Source organism: Saccopteryx leptura, chromosome 2, assembly GCF_036850995.1.
Source record: "Saccopteryx leptura isolate mSacLep1 chromosome 2, mSacLep1_pri_phased_curated, whole genome shotgun sequence".
Lineage (NCBI taxonomy): Eukaryota > Metazoa > Chordata > Mammalia > Chiroptera > Emballonuridae > Saccopteryx > Saccopteryx leptura.
Genome location: NC_089504.1, coordinates 332611978 through 332636597, shown reverse-complemented (window position 1 = coordinate 332636597; position 24620 = coordinate 332611978). Strand labels below are relative to the sequence as shown.

The 24620-nt window shown below is 46.4% G+C and overlaps 1 protein-coding gene across 1 annotated transcript in view; it reads right to left on the bottom strand.

Annotated features, from left to right (window-relative positions):
• PRPF8 (pre-mRNA processing factor 8) overlaps positions 1 to 24418 on the bottom strand; it is a 34941-nt gene extending 10523 nt beyond the window's left edge. The window contains exons 1-31 of the mRNA XM_066363544.1: positions 24346 to 24418; positions 24019 to 24129; positions 23352 to 23520; positions 21508 to 21672; positions 21205 to 21423; positions 20872 to 21084; positions 20620 to 20745; positions 20424 to 20529; positions 18015 to 18205; positions 17765 to 17884; positions 17487 to 17676; positions 17235 to 17354; positions 16992 to 17126; positions 16096 to 16225; positions 14990 to 15186; positions 14657 to 14863; positions 14369 to 14532; positions 13914 to 14040; positions 13603 to 13795; positions 13145 to 13332; positions 12749 to 12987; positions 12376 to 12522; positions 11985 to 12195; positions 11326 to 11442; positions 2009 to 2256; positions 1728 to 1907; positions 1406 to 1541; positions 1122 to 1291; positions 833 to 962; positions 567 to 713; positions 298 to 458 (exon numbers count right to left, since the gene is read on the bottom strand). Coding sequence (XP_066219641.1) covers positions 298 to 458; positions 567 to 713; positions 833 to 962; positions 1122 to 1291; positions 1406 to 1541; positions 1728 to 1907; positions 2009 to 2256; positions 11326 to 11442; positions 11985 to 12195; positions 12376 to 12522; positions 12749 to 12987; positions 13145 to 13332; positions 13603 to 13795; positions 13914 to 14040; positions 14369 to 14532; positions 14657 to 14863; positions 14990 to 15186; positions 16096 to 16225; positions 16992 to 17126; positions 17235 to 17354; positions 17487 to 17676; positions 17765 to 17884; positions 18015 to 18205; positions 20424 to 20529; positions 20620 to 20745; positions 20872 to 21084; positions 21205 to 21423; positions 21508 to 21672; positions 23352 to 23520; positions 24019 to 24118 — 4946 coding nt within the window. The 5' untranslated portion in view covers positions 24119 to 24129; positions 24346 to 24418. The remainder of the gene's footprint in view (positions 1 to 297; positions 459 to 566; positions 714 to 832; positions 963 to 1121; positions 1292 to 1405; positions 1542 to 1727; positions 1908 to 2008; positions 2257 to 11325; positions 11443 to 11984; positions 12196 to 12375; positions 12523 to 12748; positions 12988 to 13144; positions 13333 to 13602; positions 13796 to 13913; positions 14041 to 14368; positions 14533 to 14656; positions 14864 to 14989; positions 15187 to 16095; positions 16226 to 16991; positions 17127 to 17234; positions 17355 to 17486; positions 17677 to 17764; positions 17885 to 18014; positions 18206 to 20423; positions 20530 to 20619; positions 20746 to 20871; positions 21085 to 21204; positions 21424 to 21507; positions 21673 to 23351; positions 23521 to 24018; positions 24130 to 24345) is intronic.
• Positions 24419 to 24620: the final 202 nt, after the last annotated feature.

Sequence of the window (24620 nt, the reverse complement as noted above, 5' to 3'; positions counted from 1 at the left end):
CCCTGAGGTCGCCAGCTTGAGTGCGGGTTCATCTGGCTTAAGCAAGGCTCACCAGTTTGAGTCCAAGGTCACTGGCTCGAGCAAAGAGTCTACTATAGCCCCCCGGTCAAGGCACATATAAGAAAGCGATCAATGAACAACTAAGGTGTGGCAATGAAAAATTGATGCTTCTCGTCTCTCTCCCTTCCTGTCTCTGCCCCTATCTGTCCCTCTCTCTGACTCTGTCACCAAAAAAAAAAAAAAGAATAGTAATACTAAGGTTCTTGGATGCCTAGGGCTGGGCCATAAGGCACTTACTTGGAGTCTGCCAGCAATGAGGGCCGGGAAACATTCCACTTATAGGAGGCAAAAAGCAGGATATCTGCACAAGAAGAGTTCATTTTATAGGACTTTCGGGGGTGGATTGTCTCCTTTTGTACTGTCTCAATTTCCAGTGCATCTAGTTCCTGATCAAACACCTGGAGGCAAAGGTAGAAAGGTTATGACTGGATATGGAGGCCCACTCAGAATAAAGGCATCTGGTACCACGACAGAAGTCTCATCCTCTCCCCTCAATTCTAGCCCACCTGACACAAGTCCATCACAATGCTCTCATGGATTTTCTGCCACAAGTGAGCTCGGAAGATCTGGATGAGAGAGATCTTCAGTGTGGGGATCTTGCCATGCATGAAGATACCTGTCAGGTCCAGCTGCACCTGAAAGCCTACGTACACCTGACAGGAAAAAGAAAGTGACACTAGAGATCAAGAGACACTGCTTCTCAGGACATAATTAAGGAAGCAGATACACTTGTTTTTAGCTTTTATCTCCCATGTCTACCAATCCTACTCACATTAGCTCGGTTGATGGTTGGAGACCACCAGAGGGTGAATCTACGATTGGGAATCTGGTTCAATCCTGACCGCTGAGCATTAGTTAGCTTCTTCCACTTCATAGACTCCTCAAAACCACTGGCCTTCTCCCTGGGAATCAGAAGAGACCAGGTAAAGTGACACTGTGTCATGTCCCAGAGTACTGCTGACTTCCTGGGGGTGGCCATCTAGAACACAACAGCCCACAGGGATGAGCTCAGAGAGCTGGAAAAGGAGAGGGTCACTGTTAGAGCAGATGTGAACTCTCACCAGAAAAGCCCTTCCCAGGTGGGAAAGTAAGTCCCCTTGAAGAGTGTGTGCTCCAGAATGCCTTCCACGCCACCCAGGGCTTGGATCATGTCTGTACGGTAGTTGTTCAGGTTCCAGAGCTTCCCATCATGTCGCTGGTGTGTCCACCAAAAAGGGTTCTGCTTCAAAACCTAGATGGCAAGAAAAGTATGGTCAAGCTTCTGGGTGCCTACTGCCCCAGGTTCCCAGAATGGCCACAGAGTCTCCTAATTCAGGGAAAACCTCTCCATTATCCCTCCATGGACCTGGTACTGCTTAAAGTCAGTTCGAACACGCCAGCCCTTATCATAAGCCAATGTGTGACGGTCCTTCTGGAAGAGGGTATTGATTCGAGGAATGCCACGATCCCATGAATCTTCTAGATCTTCTAAGGTCAGTCGTCTGGCAAAGAAAAAAGATCAAAGTCAAATATGTGCTGTAAGAAGAGTTCAGCATACCCCTTAACTGAGGATAATAAAAAGGGTCAGATGTAAAACGTACTTCCTTCTCTCCATAAAAATGTGTCATGCAGGGCTCAATGGTTACTCCCACACCCCACAGGACTGCCATGTCCTCCTGGATGCCCACCTGTTTTGAGCAATGGCCTCTTGTCTCTTCAGTGCATACTCAGCCCAGACCCGCTGAGAATCAATGAACTCACTTTCCCATGGCTGTATGTAGCGGTACAAGTTGGGAATTAGCTGGTCTTCTTCATGGCTCATTCCTGAACGAAAGTGTGTAATACCTACATCTGTCTGCTTGGACCACCTGTTTTGGGGCACAACGAAAGTCAGATAAAAATTAAACCCTCAATGTAAAGAAATATCCTCTTCCCTCAGAGTCTAGCAAAATTTTCAGCCAAGACCTACCTGAGGTCAGACTGGGGGATAAGCACATGACCCATTGAAAGCATGCCAAGTCCACCCAATTCCTTAGGGGTGTAGAACACAACAGGGGGGAACCGACTCGGCATCTTGGAATTGAGGCCAATCTTGATACGAGTCTGTATCTTGTTCTCACACTTCACCAGCAAGTCCAGGAGCTCCTGAGTGTTCACCACAGCCTCCCGAAAGTATGTCATAAGGCCAATTAGGGCTGTGTTCCACTTATTCACAATCTGAAGATAGTGAGAAAGAAATAAATTCTAGATGAACCATTGGGTGGGGGAAGACAGACTCCTTAGTCCAGTTTGTTATATTGTCCCTAGTTCTCAAGAAAGATTTCAACTCAAGGTCATTAGGGAAGTATATATAAATACTTGACACCCATTGGGGTGTTTTAAGACAGTGACAAGTGTTAGCAAGTGGAAAAAATGGAACTCTCATATACTGCTGGTAGGACAGTGAAATAATGAAGTCACTTTGAAAAATACACTGGTTCCTGGCCTGTGGTGGCGCAGTGAATAGTGTTGATCTGGAACGCTGAGGTCAGTGTGGTTCGAAACCCTGGGCTTGCCCAGTCAAGGCACATACGAAAATCAATAAATGAACCACTGAAGTGAAGCAATTATAATCTCACTCCCTCTCTCTCAAATCAATAAATAAAATCTTAAAAAAATAAAGTAAATATGGCAGGGAGAGAGATGAACAGGTAGAGAACAGAATTTTTAGGACAGTGAAAATACTCTGTACAGCCTTGTCTGAGTAGCTCAGTTGGTAGAGCATTGTCCTGATATGCCAAAGTTGAGGGTTTGATCCCCAGTTAGAGCATATACAAGAATCAACCAATGAATGCATATTAAATAAGTGGACCCAAAAATTGATATTTCTAAAATCAATAAATAAAATTTTTTTAAAAAAGTACTGTGTGATATTATGATGGACATCTATCACCAGACATTTATCCAAATCCACAGACTACCTATGAGCAAGAGTGAACCTTATGGATTTTGGATGATTATGATGTGTCAATGTAGGTTTATCCTTAGTAGAAATATACCATTCTGTTGAATGATGTTAATAACAGAGGAGGAGCCTGACCAGGTGGTGGCGCAGTGGATAGAGCGTCGGACTGGGATGCGGAAGGACTGAGGTTTGAGATCCCAAGGTCGCCAGCTTGAGCGTGGGCTCATCTGGTTTGAGCAAAGCTCACCAGCTTGGACCCAAGGTCGCTGGCTCGAGCAAGGGGTTACTCAGTCTGCTGAAGGCCCCTGGTCAAGGCACATATGAGAAAGCAATCAATGAACAACTAAGGAGTCCCAATGAAAAACTGATGATTGATGCTTCTCATCTCTCTCCATTCCTGTCTCTCCTTATCTATCCCTCTCTCTGTAAAAAATAAATAAATGAATAAATAAAATGTTCATAAAAAAATTAAATAATACCTGACCAAAAATAAATTAAAAAAAATAATAACAGAGGAGGATATGCATGTTTGGGGGCAGGGAGTATATGAGAAATCTCTGTGCCTTCCTCTCAATTTTATTATAAACCTAAAATTGCTCTAAATAAATAAAGTCTTTGAAAATAAATAAATAATGTCAGAAGAAAACAAAAAAGGACAGAGAAATACATCTCCTGCCAAGCAAAGATGTTCTCTTGAGGTCTCTCCCACTTGACATGTGTAAAGGGGTTCCCCGGTGAGGAGGACAGAATGTCTGCTGTTTTTTTCTTTATTTTTTCTTTTTAATTTATTAATTTGAGTAAGAAAGGAAAGGAGAAAAACATCAATTCGTTGTTCAACTTATTTATGTATTCACTGGTTGATTCTTGTATGTGACCTGAGCAGGATCGAACCCATAACCTTGGCATATCGGGATGATGTTTTATCCAACTGAGCTATCCAGCCAGGGCCCAGAATGTCTGCTGTTTGTGGGAAAGCAGGGTACTAAGCAGAAAGGTAGCCTTAGAGCAATTCATAAGGTGAAGCTAAGCAGCTGTACCATTTAAGTCAGATAACCTAACAAGATGCAACTCTATTTTCTTCTGTTATTCCTAGCCCTTATCAAAGTCTGTTTAAACATCCCAGACTTGCCGTGGCCCGGTAGCTCAGTTGGTTAGAATATCATCCCGACATGCCCAAGTTGCGGGTTGGATCCCTGGTCAGGGCACATATAAGAATCAATCAATAAATGTATGGATGGGTGGAACAACAAATTGATGTTTCTCTCTCTCTCTCTTTCTAAAACTTAATGAATAAAATACATACATACAGCCTGACCAGGCAGTGGCACAGTGGATAGAGCGTCAGACTGGGACGGAGAGGTCGCCAGCTTAAGCACGGCTCATTGGTTTGAGCTAGACTCACCAGCTTGAGCCCAAGGTCGCTGGCTTGAGCAAGGGGTCACTCGGTCTGCTGTAGTCCCCAGGTCAAGGCATATATGAGAAAGCAATCAATAAACAACGATGGTGCCGCAACGAAGAATTGATGCTTCTCATCTCTCTCCCTTCCTGTCTGTCTGTCCCTATCTGTCCCTCTCTCTGTCTGTCACAAAAAACAAAAAAACAAACAAGAGAACATATATACATACACACATAAATAAGTACGCTAGCCTTATTTCTTTTTTCTTCTTTCTTTTTTTTTTTTTTTACAGGGACAGAGAGAGTCAGAGAGAGGGATAGACAGGGACAGACAGACAGGAATGGAGAGAGATGAGAAGCATCAATCATTAGTTTTTCGTTGGGAGACCTTAGTTGTTCATTGATTGCTTTCTCATATGTGCCCTGTCCGTAGGCCTTCAGCAGACTGAGTAACCCCTTGCTTGAGCCAGCAACCTTGGGTCGTTTGAGCTTTGCTCAAACCAGATAAGCCCGTACTCAAACTGGTGACCTCGGGGTCTCGAACCTGGGTCCTCTGCATCCCAGTCCAACACTCTATCCACCACGCCACCGCCTGGTCAGGCCCTAGACTTATTTCATAGCTACTAGCCCTGAAGAGTCCTGTCTCTAAGCTTGGGCTAATGTACCACATATACCTAGAGCAAGAATGGTGGGAGATGAGAAAGATGTGAAAATGCAGTGATGTTCAGGTAGATGCACATTGCCGGTTTTGAAGCTACAAGAAGGGGGTCAAAAACCAAGCAATGTGGGTTGTCTGGAAAAGGCAAGGACACAGATTCTCACTTAGACCCTCCAGAATGTAACCAACCCAGCAGACAACTTCATTTAAGACCTGTGAGACCAGTATCAGATATTTAACCTGCAGAACAAAACCCTTCTGCCTAGACAAATGGTTTGATGGTTTATTACAGTTGCTTCTCAAAAGACTAATCTACTCAATAGAAAGCATTAATAGACATCGAAGCAACAAGGGTCACTTTTCTGTAAAACTGCTTTCATTGTGCTGTCCCTGAAGATAAAACACAGTTAATTTAAAATTGCAAACAAGGCCTGACCTATGGTGGCGCAGTGGGATAGGGCATCGACCTGGAACACTGAGGTTGTCCGTTCGAAACCCTGGGCTTGCCTGGTCAAGGCACATATGGGAGTTGATGCTTCCTGCTCCTCCTCTCTCTCTCTCTCTCTCTCTCTCCCTCTCCCCTCTCTCTAAAAATCAATAAATAAAATATTTAAAAATAAAATAAAATAAAATTGCAAACAAACAAAAAAACAAAAAAACCCCAAACAGCTGGAGTACGTAGTGGTAGTGGCAGCAATGACTCTAAGAGTCCAAGGGGGAAGAAAAATTTAGAGGACAAGAATAAGGCCACCTCACCTCTAGCCCAACTGGATATTTCCTTTCTATTATCAACCATTGAAGATTAAGAAATTTTATTATAAGAGCTGCTTTACCTTGGCCTTGACCAGTTTGCTCAGTGGATAGAACATCAGTCCGGTATTCGGATGTTCCAAATTCAATCCCCAGTCAGGGCACACATGAGAAGTAACCATCTGCTTCTCTTTCCCTCCCTCTCCCCATCTCTCTCTCTTCAAGGGTTGGCCGCAGGCGCTGAGGATAGATCAGCTGATCCAAGTGTCAGCCTTAGTGCTGAGGATAGCTCAGTTGATTTGAGCATTGGCCCCAGACAGGGGTTACTGGGTGGACCCTGTCAGAGAGTATGCAGGAGTCTAACTTCCTTCCTTGCACTTAAAAACAAAAAAACAAAACTGCTTTACCTTACTACACCTCAGGAATAAATCCCCATATTCTAGCTGCTCATAATTCTGACCCTCTAATTAATGAGAGCAAATATTTATTAAGGAATTCATCAAGTAATATAGCTTACTATATACATTTTTTTTTGTGTGTATTTTTCTGAAGCTGGAAACGGGGAGAGACAGTCAGACAGACTCCAGCATGCGCCCGACCAGGATCCACCCGGCACGCCCACCAGGGGGCGACGCTCTGCCCACCAGGGGGCGATGCTCTGCCCCTGGGGGGGGTCGCTCTGTTGCGACCAGAGCCACTCTAGCGCCTGGGGCAGAGGCCAAGGAGCCATCCCCAGCACCCGGGCCATCCTTGCTCCAATGGAGCCTTGGCTGCGGGAGGGGAAGAGAGAGACAGAGAGGAAGGAGAGGGGGAGGGGTGGAGAAGCAGATGGGCGCTTCTCCTGTGTGCCCTGGCCGGGAATCGAACCCCGGACTTCTGCACGCCAGGCCGACGCTCTACCACTGAGCCAACCGGCCAGGGCCACTATATACATTATTTCTCACAAAAACCCTCTGAGCTAGGTAATATGTCAGTACACCTATTTTATGGATGAGGGAACTGAAGCCCAAAGTCCCAACTACATAGTAAAGTGATGGCGATGTGATCTGAACCCAATTTGACTCCAGAAGCTGTGCTTCTAACCATTATACTACACTCCTCTCTAACCTCTGACATTCTCCATTACTCAGGCTCTTACCTCTCATACATCTATTCCCTTGATCCCTACATTTTTTTTTCTTTTTTTTTAAATTTTTTTAAATTTTTAATTTTTTTTATTTTTTTGTATTTTTCTGAAGCTGGAAACGGGTAGAAACAGTCAGACAGACTCCCGCATGCGCCCGACCGGGATCCACCCGGCACGCCCACCAGAGGCAACGCTCTGCCCACCAGGGGGCGTCGCTCTGCCGCGACCAGAGCCACTCTAGCGCCTGGGGCAGAGGCCAAGGAGCCATCCCCAGCGCCCAGGCCATCTTTGCTCCAATGGAGCCTTGGCTGCGGGAGGGGAAGAGAGAGACAGAGAGGAAGGGGGGGGTGGTGGAGAAGCAAATGGGCGCTTTTCCTATGTGCCCTGGCCAGGAATCGAACCCGGGTCCCCCCGCACGCCAGGCCGACGCTCTACCGCTGAGCCAACCGGCCAGGGCCCCCTACATTTTATTCTAAGGCCACTGGCCTCTTCTGGTTTCTTCCTTCTCACCCCTCCCATATTCCAGGATTCCAATAGGGGCAGCACCCTTAACTCCCCTGCATCCAATCTGTTACCACTCCACAAGAGCCCTCCAGCAAAACCCCAGTCCTAAATCACTACTATAATCTACCCACTTTCTCCATCCCACACTGAGTAGCTGAGCGTTTTGGGTAAGAACTCACACTAACAGCTGTCTTCATTTTCTTGAAACCCACTCAGGCTGTCAGCATTCAAACAATCCTATCATATCCCTAACATTGTGCTTAAGTCTGAAACCCTGTACCCCTCATTCCAGCCCAGGAAAAGCTGAAAAGGTCAAGACTTGTTATCAGTTTCCACTAAACTTATCTACATTCACATCTAATCTATCCAAACCTCTTTTCTATTAGGTTCAGAGGATGTTTCCATCTGCTTATTTTTCCCACCATCCCTACACAATTCCTCCAGAACACTGCTCCATCATTTAACACACTTCTGTTGCACTCTTAATTGCTACGGGCTCCTTCCTGATGAAAACATACCCAAGTCATTTCCATGTAAAAATACCTGCCTTGACTTATTTCTTCCTCTAGGTGGCATCTAATATCCTTTCTCCTCACTCCAGTTCTGGCAAATCCAGTCTTTGCTGTCTCCACTCTCTCATTTCCCATAAAGCCTCACCCACTGCACTCTGGCTTCTATCCCTATTTCTGAAACAGCTCTTGCTAAGGTCACCAATGACGTCCAGACTGCCAAATCCAATGGATACTTTTCAGATCTTATCTAGCTGACTCTTAGGCAACTGCAACTGTTAGGTGGCCACCCATTCACGATGGCCTTGGCTCCCATGACCCAGCACTCCCTCAGTCTGACACAGTGCTGTTCAGTGTCCCCAACTTATCCTCCTGTTCTTCTCACTCCTTATATTTTCCCTGAATAATCTTGCTCACTCTTGAGCTTTCAACCATCTTCTTTATGCTGATAGACTCCTAAAACTACATCTTCAACCCAGGTATCTTCTTCAAGCTTCAAATTGTAAAATACCTGCAACTGCATATTATATAAGAACCTATAAGTTACCTGACTGCTCTTTCTCACCTCATTTCTCTTCTTGAAGCTTCAAACTCATTGTATTTTTCATCAAATCTAAGAGACCATCAAAATAAAAGGCACCACTAAGGGGGAAAAATACACAAATACACACATATATGTATCATAAAAGTAAAGAAATATATAAATACCTGTTGGATACCTCTATCTGGATATTCTTGGAAACCTCAAACTTTTAATATCCTATACTAAATTCCATTTTTCCCCTAAATCTGTTCTTCTTCCAATTGGTGACACCAATATCCACCTCATCACCCATGCCAAAAACTGAATGTTATTTGGACTTCTTCCTTTCCCTCTGGCATCCCACCAAAATGAAGCTCTGCTGATTTTACCTGCTAACTTCTTACCAAGTCAGTTTCCCTACCTTTACCTCTCCTTTCACCATTTTTATCTGGACTTTGGCATCTATCTCTAAATCTTATCTCACATCTTATTCCACGCAGTGAACCACTTGACACATAAATCTGAAAAAGTCAATCCCGTGCTTAAAACCCTTACAGAACTCTCAATGAGGCCAAATCTGGCCCGCACTTATCTGTCCAGCCTCTACCTGCTAACAGTTCAAACTTTACAATTTTACTCCAGTGAATTCTACTTTGTATAGCCCCCCATGTAACACACTAGTCACTTCTCCATACTTCTGGCCGAAGGAATGCCATCCGTCACTGCCTCATCACATGCCATTTCCTTCAGGAAGCCTTTCCTCTCCTCCCAGGGTGGGCTAGTCATTAACTTGAGTGTTCTCACTGATTCCCAAATAATACAACAGCTCTGTGAAAGTTCTCCTGACTATATATCTGTGCCTCCATCTAGGTAAATGAGCTCAATGAATGCAGAGACTCTATCTTAAATGTAGTGCATCCATAATGATGCGGTAGTTATCAACAAGCACCAGTGGAATGAATGAGATACATAATTCCTGTTACTGACATTCAGAGGGATTAACCAAGCTAAAAAAAAAACTTTGTTCTTGCACTATGTTCCAAAAATATATATCATGAGGAATTTTAGGCAAAGAATATTAAGACAAAACATATTCTGTCTGGCCTGTGGTGGCAGAGTGGATAAAGTGTCAACCTGGAATGCTGAGGTCAATGGTTTGAAACCCTGGGCTTGCCTGGTCAAGGCACCAAAAAGCAATCAATGAACAACTAAAGTGAAGCAACTATGAGTTGATACTTCTCACTCCTCCCTTCTCTCTGTAAAATCAATAAATAAAATCTTTAAAAAAAAGATAAAATGTATCCCCAAAAGAAGCATCACTAAAGAATTTAAGTATTCTTTACATGTGCTGCACATTGTATATTTAAAGGGATATGAAGGTCAAAGTGAAAGAAAAATGCGCCTGACCAGGCGGCGGCGCAGTGGATGGAGCATCAGACTGGGATGCTGAAGGACCCAGGTTTGAGACCCCAAGGTCACCTGGGGGCTCATCTGGTTTGAGCAAAAAGCTCACCAGCTTGGACCCAAGGTCACTGGCTCGAGCAAGGAGTCACTCAGTCTGCTGAAGGCCCGCAGTCAAGGCACATATGAGAAAGCAATCAATGAACAACTAAGGTGTCGCAATGCACAACCAAAAGCTGATGATTGATGCTTCTCATCTCTCCGTTGCTATCTGTCTATTCCTCTCTCTGCCTTCTCTCTATCCCTATAAAAGAAAAAAAAGTGAAAGAATAATTCTACAGCTAAGTTAGTATTTTAAGGGAAACCAGGATAAAGTACCTTTTATTTAAATTCATTGAGGTACTTTATTTCTATGTATTACATTCCTAGAAAAAGAATCCCCAGATTTTCCATCCTTTGTGTTTTGCTTCTTTGTGGACCATGATGCCAGTGAAGACTGTCAGTAAAATGAGACCAGACTGACAGGTAGATGCAAATTATTTTGCCATATTTCTAGTTCTCTGAGTTGCACAGAAAATCTAAAGCTGCCCACACACCTGTTTAACCTTCCTGTAAAGTTCACAGTTTTCCCAGCTCGGTGATCATCAGTGTAACGCTGCCTCAGCATCACAGTTAGAAACTGGACAATGACTCTAGAGTACAGCCTATAAGAACCTGATGTTTCCCTCTTCTTGTGGCACCACTGATGCTCTTGAGAGCCTCAGCCAGGTCACTCATGTACACCATTATAATAGCAAGGAAAAACAGTGGCAAGGGCAAGATGACTTTCTAAACTTTGCAAAAACTTAAGTATACAACACAGCCAGCAAATCCTCAGATTATTCTTTTTCAATTCCAGCTGCCTTTAGCTGGGCCTTGGGAAGCAACCGAAGGGAAAGTAAATACTGAGCTAGTTATACTTGCTTTTCAACATGCACATTACATTACTGTTTAAAAGCTAAATTATATGACTTGATTAACCCGTTCCTTGGAAAGATGTAAATCCAATTTCTACTCTTGCCTTAAGAGTCTTCACAACCACACAGAAGTAGGCTGTAGAATTTCTTTTATTACACTTTTTTAAATTTTATTTTATTTTATTCATTTTTTAGAGAGGGGAGGAGAGAAAGAGGGGTGGAACAGGAAGCATCAACTCCCATATGTGCCTTGACCACACAAGGGCAGGGTTTTGAACTGGCAACCTCAGTGTTCCAGGTTGACGCTTTATCTACTGCGCCACCACAGGTCAGGTGGCTGTAGAATTTCTCAGAAAGTAACTGAGTTGATTGGACACTCTAAGCTGCTACACCATAACGTATGGAGACTGGTGCAGTGGACAATACTGGGAAGAAACGAGAGTAAACCAGGGCAAGAGCTGAAAGGGATATGACATGGACACAGGACATGAGGGAAGCCGGCGCTCATTGTCTAACATACCTTGGTGAAGGTGGTGGAGCCAGAAGCCATCAAAATTTGACGCACGCGGTTGTGGAAGCGCTGCATTGACTCATCATCCACACGCAGGAAACACTGGGCAGTGCGCTCCTTAGTAACCTAAACCACAAGGTGAAGGTTAACTTGTCTCTGGTACTGAAACAGGAGCAAGAAACAACTCTAACAAACACTATGCCCTGCCCATCCAATGAAGCTCACTTGACCAATAATGAAAAATTGAGGCCTGGCCGGCTAGCTCAGTGGTCAAGTGTCAATCCGGCAAGTGCATGTTCCAGTTTTGATTCCTGGTCAGGGCACACAGAAGCGACCACCTGCTTTTCCTCCCCTCCCCTTCCCCTCCCACAGCCATGGCTGGACTAATTTGAGCATGTTGGCCCCAGGCACTGAGGATGGCTCTGTAGAGCCTCTGCCTCAGATGCTAAAAATAGTTTGGTTGCGAGCTTGGGCCCTAGATGGGTGGAGCATCAGCCCCAGACAAGGGTTGCAGGGTGGTTCCTGTTTGGGGTGCAAGTGAGAGTCTGTCTACCTCCCCTCCTCTCTTTTACAAAAATAAAATAAGTTGTATGAGTATTCTTCACCCCCATTTACCCCAGAGGTACAGGAGTGGCAATGCTATGTCTAGCACCCTTCCCAGGTTATACCTCATTCTGTAGGTTCCAGACCCCATCTTTGTGGGTGAATTCCTCATAGCTGGTGCGGCATTTAGGCAGAATGCGGCACTCAAAGCCACACATGTTGAACAGCAGGTTGGGATTATCCTTACTGTACACAGACACAAAGCTGTTCTCCCACTGAACTGTAGTCACTGACCGTGGCAGACGGTTCTTGATGTCCCAGAACACGGCCCGACCCCTGCACACAGAAGATATAAGGTCACATCAGTCTCCTGAACGAAACTTCTCTTCAAAGGCCAAACTGATGATACCCTAAAAGAGTATCCACCCAGGACAAAACCTCATAAATTCCCCTAATTGTTCTCTGAATTCCTCAGGCTGATGTTTTTCAACTCCCAAGGCCCCCACTTAGACTCACAAGTTGACATCATGTTTCATGAGGCGCATGCGGGCATCGCGGGGCCAGCACTTCTTGTTGTTATAGCCAACGATGTTTTCGTTGTTGGGGTCAGGGTGCTCTGTCAGATAACGCTGGATCAGGTCTCGAGCCTCATCTGCTGTGAACCTACATCAAGCAAGGTACATTGTTGAGGCCCCAATACACTAGGACCTCATGAGACCTACAGGTGGCTAGATGGGGCCCACGTTAAACCCTTACCCTACTCACAGGACTTTATTTCATTTTGGATTCCCAACCCAGCAGAAAGTCAACTCATGTACAAGAGACACTTCCAATGCCCAGGCAGGCATATGCCTCAATGCTCTGTAAGGGTAAGAATCCAAGTTCTCACCTGAAGAAAATATGGATGCGATCGATGTATCTGCAGAACAGACGAATTGGGTGGGCAGCCTCAGTGGCTATGTCCTGGAAACTGAGAAAGTCATTTGGCATCTGAGGGGGCCCAGCCATCTCACTGGCCCGGTGCAATCCCAACACAAGCAAATCCATCACCAGGCCATAGTACTGCACAATGAATGAGGCAAACTGCAGGCCTCTGATGATCCCATATGAATTTGTATGGTTCATGTCCTACAAAGAGAGAAAGAAAACTCTCAAGTCCTAACCCATAGCCACGGCCCAGGCTTCTCCAAGGCCAACCCTCTTTTATCCTCCCCTCAGCAGAACCTAACTCAGTGGGCCAGAACCCCCAACCCCTAATTCCTTGTTACCTTGCCCCTGAACACACCTTATAATTAATGACGACATTGTTCTTGGCTGTCATGTAGTCAGCTATATTGTGGTCTACAATGAGTCGCAGCAGCCTATTAAGCAGGGTCAAGTCAATCTTTTCATACATCTTCTCAAAGCGTGACTCCAGCATGACATTGCACTCACCCTCACTTGTCTCCCACACATCCTGCAGGTTATTGATGCCTAAGGAATAAGACAGGTCTCCAGCAGATGAGAAACTCCCTTTCAGGACCAGCGCCTACAGCAGCTAGCACATTGCATAACCCATCGCACTAACCACTCTATGCATGCCTCTGGATTGCTAGGAGTGTCAGCCCTGTTCAGTTGAACATCAACACTTATTTCCTAGGCACCATATAGCAAGAGAGTAAACAAATTAAGCTGCCGAATAAGAATTCTGATGTAGAACTCACTTCCCTTCCCTTCTTCAGGGGTGATCCTGGAAAAGCTTACCTTGGCACCACTTATACACAAGCAGAGGAGGTGGTTCTGTGTCAGCAGGCTTGATCCAGGGTGGGAAGAGGCGGCGCTTGTCAGCTTCATACCACAGGTACTGGTCCAGGTAGGCATCAGTTATCTTCTCCAGTGGCTCCACATCATACACTGGCACCAGGTGGCTATAGAGATCCATGAACTCAATGCCCACCTGTGGGAAAGGGAAGCTGGCTCACACCAATCCACCTATCACCTGAGGCAACCCGCCAGCCTAGGTGCCATAAATGAACAGCAGAGCCAATATAAAATTTGGAGGGCATTTCACTCACTTCTTTAAAAGCTCTCTGTGTGAGGAGGTGACGCTTGATGCGGGACAAAGCCTCATGGGGGTTGTCATAGGCTTGCTCGATCAACCCTAACTCTTCCCTCTGAGACTGGTTTAACCGAGACTTCACGCTGACAAGGCAATAGGAAAGTGAATGAGAAAACCAAGAGGAAACCAAACCAAGAAAGCACTGAGGCTAAACCTTTCTCTGGACTGACAAAAGTGCCATTTTCTGCCTGACCTGTGGTGGCGCAGTGGATAAAGTGTCGACCTGAAACGCTGAGGCTGCCGGTTCAAAACCCTGGGCTTGCCTGTTCAAGGCACATATGGGAGTTGATACTTCCTGCTCCTCCCCTCCCTCTTTCCCCCCTTCTCTAAAATGAATAAATAAAACCTTAAAAAAAAAGTGCCATTCTCCCCATCAACTTCCAAAAGGAACCTATTTACTCCACTCCTCACCTGTAAGCTTCCTTGAGCCGCTCTAAGGCCAAGATGAGCAACTTGGTATCATGTTTATAGGAAAGTGGGGGGAATGGGATGGGTGAGAACCTACGGCTTTCCAACCAATGTACAGTGGTGGTATACACTGCCACCGCTTCCTCTGCTGTGATGTAAGGCCCATCCTACAAAGTGGATATAATAATTAGGCTCCCGTTACAGTCAATTTCTCCAGCATAAGGCATGAGCCCAACTGTACAGTCTACCCTCTACCGACCCCCACATCCAGGCCAGCCTACTCTGCCCAACCTTCAGGTAGTTGTGCTGCCGCTCCTGTTCTGCCTTCAGGTAGAGCCGGGTAAGGCGGCCCAGATTCTTTTTGCAAACAGTTTTGTCCACCGTGGCCCCACGGCGGATTCGTTCTCGGTTGTAGTGGGCAGTGTTGGTCCACCAGTCAGCCTTGGCCTTCACATATCGAAGGATCATATTCTCTATGGGTGTTGGCAGTCCAGGGACCTGCAAGTATAAAAGGCACAATAAGAAAGTCATGTAACAACATGGACCCCAAAGAGTATCTAAGAGTGGTAATTGTAACCCCAGGAAGATGATTTCCATGTCTCTCAGAATTTTGGAGATATGCACCTTCCAGGGAATGTTGGCCTTCCAGCAGCGCCAGGCTTCACTGAGGTGCTGCAGAATTGTACGGGCCTTGTTCTGTTTAATCCCCTCAGGCATCATGTCCAGAATGTCATGCATCACAGCTGCCCGAAGCTCAAGGTCAAAGTGTGACTCCACTCGCTGCTTTGTTACGGTCTTTGCCACCCCCTTTGAGTGTCGGCCTAGAAGTGAAGTGATCAAAGAGTCACTGCTTTTTTTTGTTTTCTTTACAGAGACAGAAAGATAGATAGGGACAGAGAGACAAGAACGGAGGTAGATGAGAAGCATCAATCATCAGTTTTTCGTTGCAACACCTTAGTTGTTCATTGATTGCTTTCTCATATGTGCCTTGACCGCAGGCCTTCAGCAGACCGAGTAACCCCTAGCTTTAGCCAGCGACCTTGGGTCCAAGCTGGTGGGCTTTTGCTCAAACCAGATGAGCCCACGCTCAAGCTGGCGACCTCAGGGTCTCGAACCTGGGTCTTCTGCATCCCAATCAGACGCTCTATCCACTGCGCCGCCTGGTCAGGCGAGTCACTGCTTTTAATAAGTCTCTATTGCCTGATTAGGTAGTGGCACAGCAGATAGAGAATCAACCTGGGACGCTGGGAACCCAGGTTCGAAACCCCAAGGTCACTGGCTCGAGCGCAGGGTCACCAGCTTGAGTGTGGGATCATAGACATGACCTCATGGTCACTGGCTTAAGCCCAAGGTCGCCAGCTTGAGCAAGGGGACATTGGCTTAGCTGGAGCCCCCCAGTCAAGGCACATATGAGAAAACAATCAATGAACAACTAAGGTGCTATAACAAAGAACTGATGCTTCTCATCTCTCTCCCTTCCTGTCTGTCTGTCCCTATCTGTCCCCCTCTATCTCTTTGGCTAAAAAAAAAAAGTCTCTACCTTCATGCCCCTCTCACAAACCACAGTTACAACAAAATTAGAAACAGAACCAGATAAGACTCATAAGAGAATGGGACTGAGAAGCAATCCAGCAGGAAGGGGTTGGGTTCTCAGTCTCAAACAAGGGCAAATGACAGAACAGGAACACATATGATCTACCCTTGAAGAGATAATGGGAGAAGCCACTCACCTTCAAACTGCCGGGCCAGGAGGTTACCCAGCCATCGCTCCAGCAAAGGGGTGATGCCACGCATGAAAAACAGCCAGACCCGCCAGCCAGCAGCCCAGAAGCCACAGCCAGGCCCCTTCCCTACAGGACCCTATGATCCCAAGCAGAAGTCAAGAATAAAAGTTAGCAATCCGTATAGACAACAGAAAACTGGGCAGAGATGGGACATGAGCACATGTATGACATGAAGAAAAAAACACAAAGGGAAAAACTCTGGGATCTCAACAGCTAAATGAAGCAAATACAAAATTTTAAGGCAGAAAACAGTCATTGAAATTACATGTTTGACCTAAATGTAAGCTTGTGGGTGGGGTGGGCAGAGGGGGAGATATTGAAGGGAGGGGAGCTGCTGAGATTCACAAGGTGAAGGTAGCAATGTCACAATCAGAGCTTATCTCTAAATAGGTCCCTGGAAAGTGCCCTGACTAGATGTAAAAATTACAATGGGGCCCTGGCCGGTTGGCTCAGCGGTAGAGCGTCGGCCTGGCGTGCGGGGGACCCGGGTTCGATTCCCGGCCAGGGTACATAGGAGAAGCGCCCATTTGCTTCTCCACCCCCCCTCCCTCCTCTCTGTCTCTCTCTTCCCCTCCCGCAGCCAAGGCTCCATTGGAGCAAAGATGGCCCGGGTGCTGGGGATGGCTCCTTGGCCTCTGCCCCAGACGCTAGAGTGGCTCTGGTCGCGGCAGAGCGAAGCCCCGGAGGGGCAGAGCATCGCCCCCTGGTGGGCATGCCGGGTGGATCCCAGTCGGGCGCATGCGGGAGTCTGTCTGATTGTCTCTGTTTCCAGCTTCAGAAAAATACAAAAAAAAAAAAAAATTACAATGGATCCGAGAGTGAGTGTACGGGCAGAGTCCTACCGTGTTGAAGCGATAATAGATGAGATGTTTCAGGTCCTTGCACATGCGAATCTGCCGCATCAGCTTGTACTTATACCGGTACATGCCCGTCAGCTGCCCCACGTGGGCAAAGATATATTGCAATCCGTCTGCCAGCTGCAACAAATATGCCCATCCAGCTTTCAGCTAGAGCCAGTTCCACAATCAGCCCAGGCTTTACCCAGCTTCTCACCTGGGGTATGGGTTGGGGATATTGAGTCTTACCTGGAAGGCATCCACGTTGCCCAATCGATACTGTACATGACTGTCTACCACTAGCTTAGTTAAACGCAGAACTTCTCGACACAGATGGAAAGCATTCCCAAAACGAGATTTCTTTCTTTCCTGGAGAAGATGCAAACAACAGAAAAAAACATTAAACAGGCATGGTCCTGACTGGATGTATGCTTTCTTTGGGGGCTAGAGTAAACAGGCCATCCTTCAAGCCCAGGAGGTCCTTAGGACCAATGCAGGTACCTTGGTGGTGAGTGTCTTGACAGGCTTGAGGTTAAAGTTGTAATCCAGGTGCAGATAGTTAAGGTTTTTACGGTGAATGAGAAGGTTGAGCATGTTGTAGCCCTGACGGCAAACCTGTAGCCCTACCTCCACCCAGTCCAACTTCGTGGACTGAAAGAATTTGGTGGCTTTGAAGGAGCGGAACAGGTACCTGGGGTGTGAATGAGGAGAGTGAGTGTTAGTCTGCTGATTATATTTGGAACAAAAGAAGCCTGAGCAGGGATGCTCAGGTACCTTACCTCTTCTTTTGGGCTTTAGGGGGCCGGTGCTTCAGGGCATTAAGCACATAGTACTTAAGCAGCTTCTGGTAAGAGACCCTCACTTTCACAGGTTGCCCAGCAGGACAATGCTCCCGATACCTGGGAAAACAAACCTGTAAGAGACTGGCCCACCTCTCCTTCCAGCCACTCTGATAAAGGCCACATGCCCACCCAGATGGAGTCTATTCTCTTAAATATCCACTACCATCCCCCCAGGCAAAAGCCTTACCAGTTCTTGACAAGCGGAATGTCCAAGGCCCGGCGGGTACGACCAGAGCGTAAGTTGAAAGGTCGTGGAGCCCAGAGTAGGGCAATGCCATTGGCTGTATTATCCGTGTAGAGAGGTGTGTCCTTCAGGAAGGGCTCCACAAACTCTGGCAGCTCAAATTCCTCATCATCATCTGGTAACGGTTCCTGGCTCTGAAATAAGAACCCCCAAGGGTTCAGCTCTCGCTGAACTGGGCAGAGACCTGGGATGAAAAGGAAACTCTCTGGGGCCAAGCAGAGTGGCTTCATCTGCCATGGAAACTGGGCTGGCTGACAAGAGAAACCCTACAGGGCCAGGGAAAAGGGGGGCCAAGAGAATACAGAACAAGCCAGGGCCAACCAGGAAAGTAACCATTCCTAGTCACACTCTAACTGGTTCACCTCCAAAGGCCTCCCACAGGAGCCCAATACTGTAAGTAGTAAACACTGCTATCAGCTCCTGCCCAAGCTCCAAACTGGGCTTGGGAAAGCAGATCTGTTCATGTTAAGAACACTATAGAAAAGTCCTGGTCTGGCAACTCAGTTGGTTAGAGCATCATCCCTATACACCAAGGTTGCAGGTTTGATTCCCAGTCAGAGCACATGTAAGAACCAACCAATGTATGTATAAATAAGTGGGACAACAAATCGTCTCTTTCAAAAAAAGGTCAATAAAAAATTTTTAACCTCATTTAAAAAAAAGAAAGAACACAACGGAATATAAAAAACATTCTATGCACCTGACCAGGCGGTGGCACAGTGAATAGAGCATTGATTGACCTGGGATGCTGAGGACCCAGGTTCAAAACTCTGAGGTCGCCGGCTTGAGCGCGGGCTCATTCGGCTTGAGCATGGGCTCACCAGCTTGAGTGCGAGGTTGATGGCTTGAGCATGGGATCATAGACATGATCCCATGGTTGCTGGATTGAACTCAAAAGTTGCTGGCTTAAGCAAGGGGTCAATGGCTCAGCTGGAGGCCCCCCCAGGTCAAGGCATGTGTAAGAAAAAGCATTCCATATGTAAGAAGCCAGTCACAAAAGATTATATATTGTTTTGTTTTTTGTGACAGAGACAGAGAGAGACAGAGAGAGGGACAGATAGGGACAGACAGACAGGAAGGGAGAGATGAGAAGCATCAATTCTCCATTGCAGCCTGACCTGTGGTGGCGCAGTGGATAAAGCGTTGACCTGGAAATGCTGAGGTCGCCGGTTCGAAACCCTGGGCTTGCCTGGTCAAGGCACATATGGGAGTTGATGCTTCTAGCTCCTCCCCCCCTTCTCTCTCTCTGTCTCTCCCTCTCCTCTCTAAAATGAATAAATTAAAAAAAAAATTCTCCATTGGAGCACCTTAGTTGTTCATTGATTATGTTCTCATATGTGCCTTGACAGGGGGGCCACAGCAAAGCGAGTGACCCCTTACTCAAGCCAGAAACATGGGGCTCAAGCCAGAAACCTTTGGGCTCAATCCTGTGATGATGGGGCCATGCCTATAATCCTTCAAGCCAGCAACCCCACACTCAAGCTGGTGAACCCCCACTCAAGCCAAAGGAGGCAACCTCAGGGTTTCAAACCAGGGTCTTCTACAATCCCAGTCGGATGCTGTATCCACTGTGCCACTGCCTGGTCAGGTAAGACCACACATTGTTTAAAAAACCCACAACCACCTATCACATATTGTATCATTCTATTTATATGAGAATATGAGATACTCAGAATAGGCAAACATAGAGACATCAAGTAGATTAATAGTGGCCTAGCCAAACAAGGTTCACAAGAAACAGAGAGCCACTGCTAATGGATACAAGGTTTCTTTTTGCGGTAATGAACACGTTCTAAAGTTGCCTGAGTTGATGGTTGTGCAACTCTGTGAATAAACTAAAAACTACTGTACACTTTAAATGGGTATACTGTATGGTACATGAATTAAAACTCAATAAAAGGATTTAAGGGAAAAAACACAAAACACAATGGAAACAGACCAGAATGAACTAAAGAGTCCCATAGGAGTAATGATAAAGTGAAGATGGATAATCACAGAAACCAAACTTATACCAGTAACTTGGTCTGAGCCAAGTGCCCAACTCTCAAATTAGCTTATAGCTCAAAAGGAACCACTTAACAGGATGGAAAACACATCTTCCTCTTGACAACTTTTTATCTAGTAACACATTAGCCATGATCAGAAAATCTGTTTCTTTCTTCCCTTTTTATTTTATTGATTTTAGTGAAAGAGGAAGGAGAGAGAGACAGAAACATTGATCTGTTCCTGTATGTGCCCTGACTGGGAATCAAACCCACAACCTCTACACTTTGGGAGGATGCCCCAACCAACCAAGCCAGAGCAAGAAAATTTCTCTTCGAAGAGATAAAGTCAAATGTCTCTTTCTCTCACCTTGACTGAGTGCCTGTGGGAAATTGGGTTGATCAAAGGATCAAAGTAGAAAGCTGGCAAATCAGGATCCTCAGTTTTGATGAACACAACATTAGGAGTGTGGTACCTAAAGAGAAAAAAGAGTTAGCCAAGATTCTCCTCCCTGACCAAAATGTCAGCCTTCTCCATGTCCCTGACTGTTTTCCAGCTCTCTCACCAAGTGAGGTGGACGTGGTGTGGAAGGTTGTTGTACAAGTAAGGAAAAGCAATCTTGTATTCAGTGCGGATAGGCTGCCGAATGATGATCTTATTAATATCATTAAATTCATTCCAGTCTTCATCCCTAGGATAAAAAATTAAAAAGAAGCAGACTAGTTGGAGAGTTTAGAAACTACAATGGAATCTTAAGAATCAATACTAAATTTTATTAAACCCAAGGTGCCTAAAATCCCTAGTCTCTCCAACTTACTGTAGGTTGATATCTCGAACAAGAGGTTCAAATTTGGGGCCTCCAGGAATGGCCATATTGAGTGCCTTGGAGGTAAAGAAGGCTTTTAGGTCAAACAGATAGAAGTAGTTGTCATCCACCAAGTCTGTCAGGAGCTGATTGGCCAGGCGGTAGAGAGTAGACATCATGGGTAGTGTGAACTGCCAGCGCTGGTAAGTAGAGCCATTCACATACCTAGGAAAAAAATACCATGTCAAGTAGGTATACCAGCTGGCCAAGCCATGCTGACTGCTCTCGCAAGACTGCTGGATTTCTCAAACCTCTCACAGGAGTGATAATTCCAACCACACTCACTTCCTGCTGTCCCTCAATGGCTGGTGGTCATAGAACCAGTCCAATACAGGGGCATCCTCCTCAGGGTCCAGTTCTAGCTGAATGGCCTCCAGTGGCTCAACATCTAGGATGTTGTCAGCATAGTCCAAAGGCGGCTCCTCATCATCAAAAGGGGGGAAACGCATTCTCTTGAAATGCCTCCTGTCTCTCTTTTCTCGCCGCATCATAATCCACATTGACCTGGAATTCAAGAATGTCACACAAAGGTTTTCAGGTACTGCCTCCCAACCCCACCACCACACATCACACTCCAGCTCTTCTTACCCCCACTGGGAGATGTAGACTGGCTCAATGACCCAGGGAATCTCATTGACAAAGGAGATAGCTCCAGTGATGTGGTACAGCACAGGCACATCCCGAATCTGCTCCCAAGGCATAGGCATGTTCTCCAGGAGTTTGAGGACTGCATGGGGCATGTACTTTAGGGCACTACAATATTAGAAAGATAGATGATTAGAAGTCACAAAATGTTCTGCTATATGTCTCATGCAGCGAAGCTACATGATATCCCAGTCCCACATTCCATAGAAAATCCTACCTTACAGTCTAAACTCCCACGCTTAGCACACAGGCTCGCTATGACCAGGAATTCTGCTTCCCCCTCTCCAATTGTGCTCCTCTTCTTAAACTTCAGTCCTACTAAACTGGATTCCAGTTCCTCTAAATCAGTAGCTGTCACATTCTATTCTCTCTAGGCTTTCCCATTACTAATAATAATATAATTAATAATATATTCACCATACTTTATCGCAATCATGTCTCACGTCTGTCCTGCCACTAGCTCCAGAAAGGCCATTAACTCCTATTCACTACTGTATCTCTGACACTTAGCACAGTTCTCCAGAAAGTTTTGAAATACACAAACCTTCCATGGCTCTTAGTGGTTAATGAACAGGTTAACATTTTTATATCCAAATGGAAAAATGATTTACCAAGGTACTGTACCTATATTCACCAGCTTGGGGCCATAATAAAAGCATATAGAGGCCCTGGCCGGTTGGCTCAGCGGTAGAGCGTCGGCCTGGCGTGCGGGGGACCCGAGTTCAATTCCCGGCAAGGGCACATAAGAGAAGCGCCCATTTGCTTCTCCACCCCCCCCCCCCGCCCTCCTTCCTCTCTGTCTCTCTCTTCCCCTCCCGCAGCCAAGGCTCCATTGGAGCAAAGATGGCCTGGGTGCTGGGGATGGCTCCTTGGCCTCTACCCCAGGCGCTAGAGTGGCTCTGGTCGCGGCAGAGCACCGCCCCGGAGGGGCAGAGCATCGCCCCCTGGTGGGTAGAGCGTTGCCCCTGGTGGGCGTGCCGGGTGGATCCCGGTCGGGCGCATGCAGGAGTCTGTCTGACTGTCTCTCCCCGTTTCCAGCTTCAGAAAAATACAAAAAAAACAACAACAAAAAATCATATAGACACCTCAGAAGTTAATTACTCCTGAACCTGAAAAATTCTGGTTATTGAGGAGTTGTGAAAGTACATAAAGTGTCCTGCTCTGTGCTTCAACCATTTCAAAGACAGGGACAGTTTTTAGACAAATTAGAGCTCCAGTCCCAGATCAGAAAGTAAAACCAGGACAATCAAGAGCATACTAGAGCCTGACCAGGTGGTGGCGCAGTGGATAGAGCATTGGACTGGGATGCGGAAGGACCCAAGTTCGAGACCCCGAGGTTGCCAGCTTGAGCTCATCTGCTTTGAGCAAAGCTCACCAGCTTGGACCCAAGGTTACTGGCTCCAGCAAGGAGTTAATTGGTCTGCTGTAGTCCCCAGGTCGAGGCACATATGAGAAAGCAATCAATGAACAACTAAGGTGTTGCAACAAAAAACTAATGATTGATGCTTCTCATCTCTCTCCATTCCTGTCTGTCTGTCCCTACCTATCCTTCTATCTGACTCTCTCGCTGTCTCTGTTAAAAAAAAAAAAAAAAAGAGCATACTAGAAGATCTGGAATTATCACAGGATCCTAATGGTTCTCCCCCTTCTCTTATAACTACCAAGATGGGCTGTTCTAGATTAACATCCCAAAATGACAGAGCAGTTACTCAGGACTGCACCTTATAGGATAGGGAGAAAGGAAAGGGGCCAAACTCCAAATGAAATAATCCCAGGATGTTCTTTACCCCAAGTAGACCCTTTTGTCATGGCGAAACTTCCTGTTGGTCATATCTCCATGGTCTCGAATGATCTTCCTGACATGTTCTGGGGGCATGTCTTCCTTCTGAGCATCCACAAATCCAAACTTCCGCTTTTCAGCATAGCGCTTGGCCTGCAACTGCTGCCATTTTCGGGCTACAAAGATACTTCAGTTTAAAGGACTGCACACTCTTAGTCTAATCATCCCCATCTCTTGCCCTAGGGTGAGGGCCAGTTAGGATGTATAAAAGAGAGAATGGCATCCAGCAGGCGCACTCCCTACTACTTCTCTTGTCATCTTACTCTTACTTTTTCCTTCACCACATTTATCACTGTCTGACATTTATGCTACAGACTTTTTTTAAACCTTTTTTGTCTATCTCCTTCATTGCAATTTAAACCCTTATAAGGGTAAGAGTTCTGGCTGCATCGCTCCTTTATCCCTATTGTTTGGATCAGTGCCTACAAGCAACAGACGTTTTTAAGGATCTGAATAGGAGAAAAAATAAATGGGCGGGGGAACTACTAAGTGCGCTAACATCTAACGTTTTGACATTTGCCAAAACAGAAGGGGCTCAAACCCGATACGCGCACGCGCACACCCGTCCCCATATCTTCGGGCCCGCAGACAACGTTCTCGCACGCCTTCTTCACCTTTCTCCTGCAGCTTCTCTTCCGACATGTAATCCGGTAGCGGTGCTAGAGGGCCGGGCACCGGATTACCCGGCCCTCGGTAAGGAAATACTCCGGCCATGCCTGGAGAATCTGGAGGACAGAGGAAAAAAATTAATGAGCAGCAGGGCCCAGGCCCCCAAGAGGCTCAGCAGGAATGCGACGAGAACCCCAGCCTGCAGCCCCTCCTCGCTTAGAATGGGCGCAGCCCGGCCCAACCCCTCCGGCCGCTCTGCATGACCCCACCACGCCTCCCAAAGCCCCTCAAATCCCGCCACAAATCCCCATAGCCCCTTAGACGACCACTACCTGGCAGCGGAATGGCGGCCAGCGTACGTCCGCGCCGCGTTCACAACACCGGGAAGTGCGCAATACAGTTTCGGCAGCTGACCCAATAGGCATCGGGGTTCTCAGACAGATTAGAGAGTTCACCAATTACAGTTGCATATTGGGCCGGAGGGGGCGGGTGTACGGGCGGAATTATTTGAACGCAAGGAGGTGTGGTCCGAGTAGGCACAAGACCCGCCTCTCTTGTTTCTGAGATTCTTCTGGGCCCTTTAGCAGATCTCATAGTCTTCTCTGCG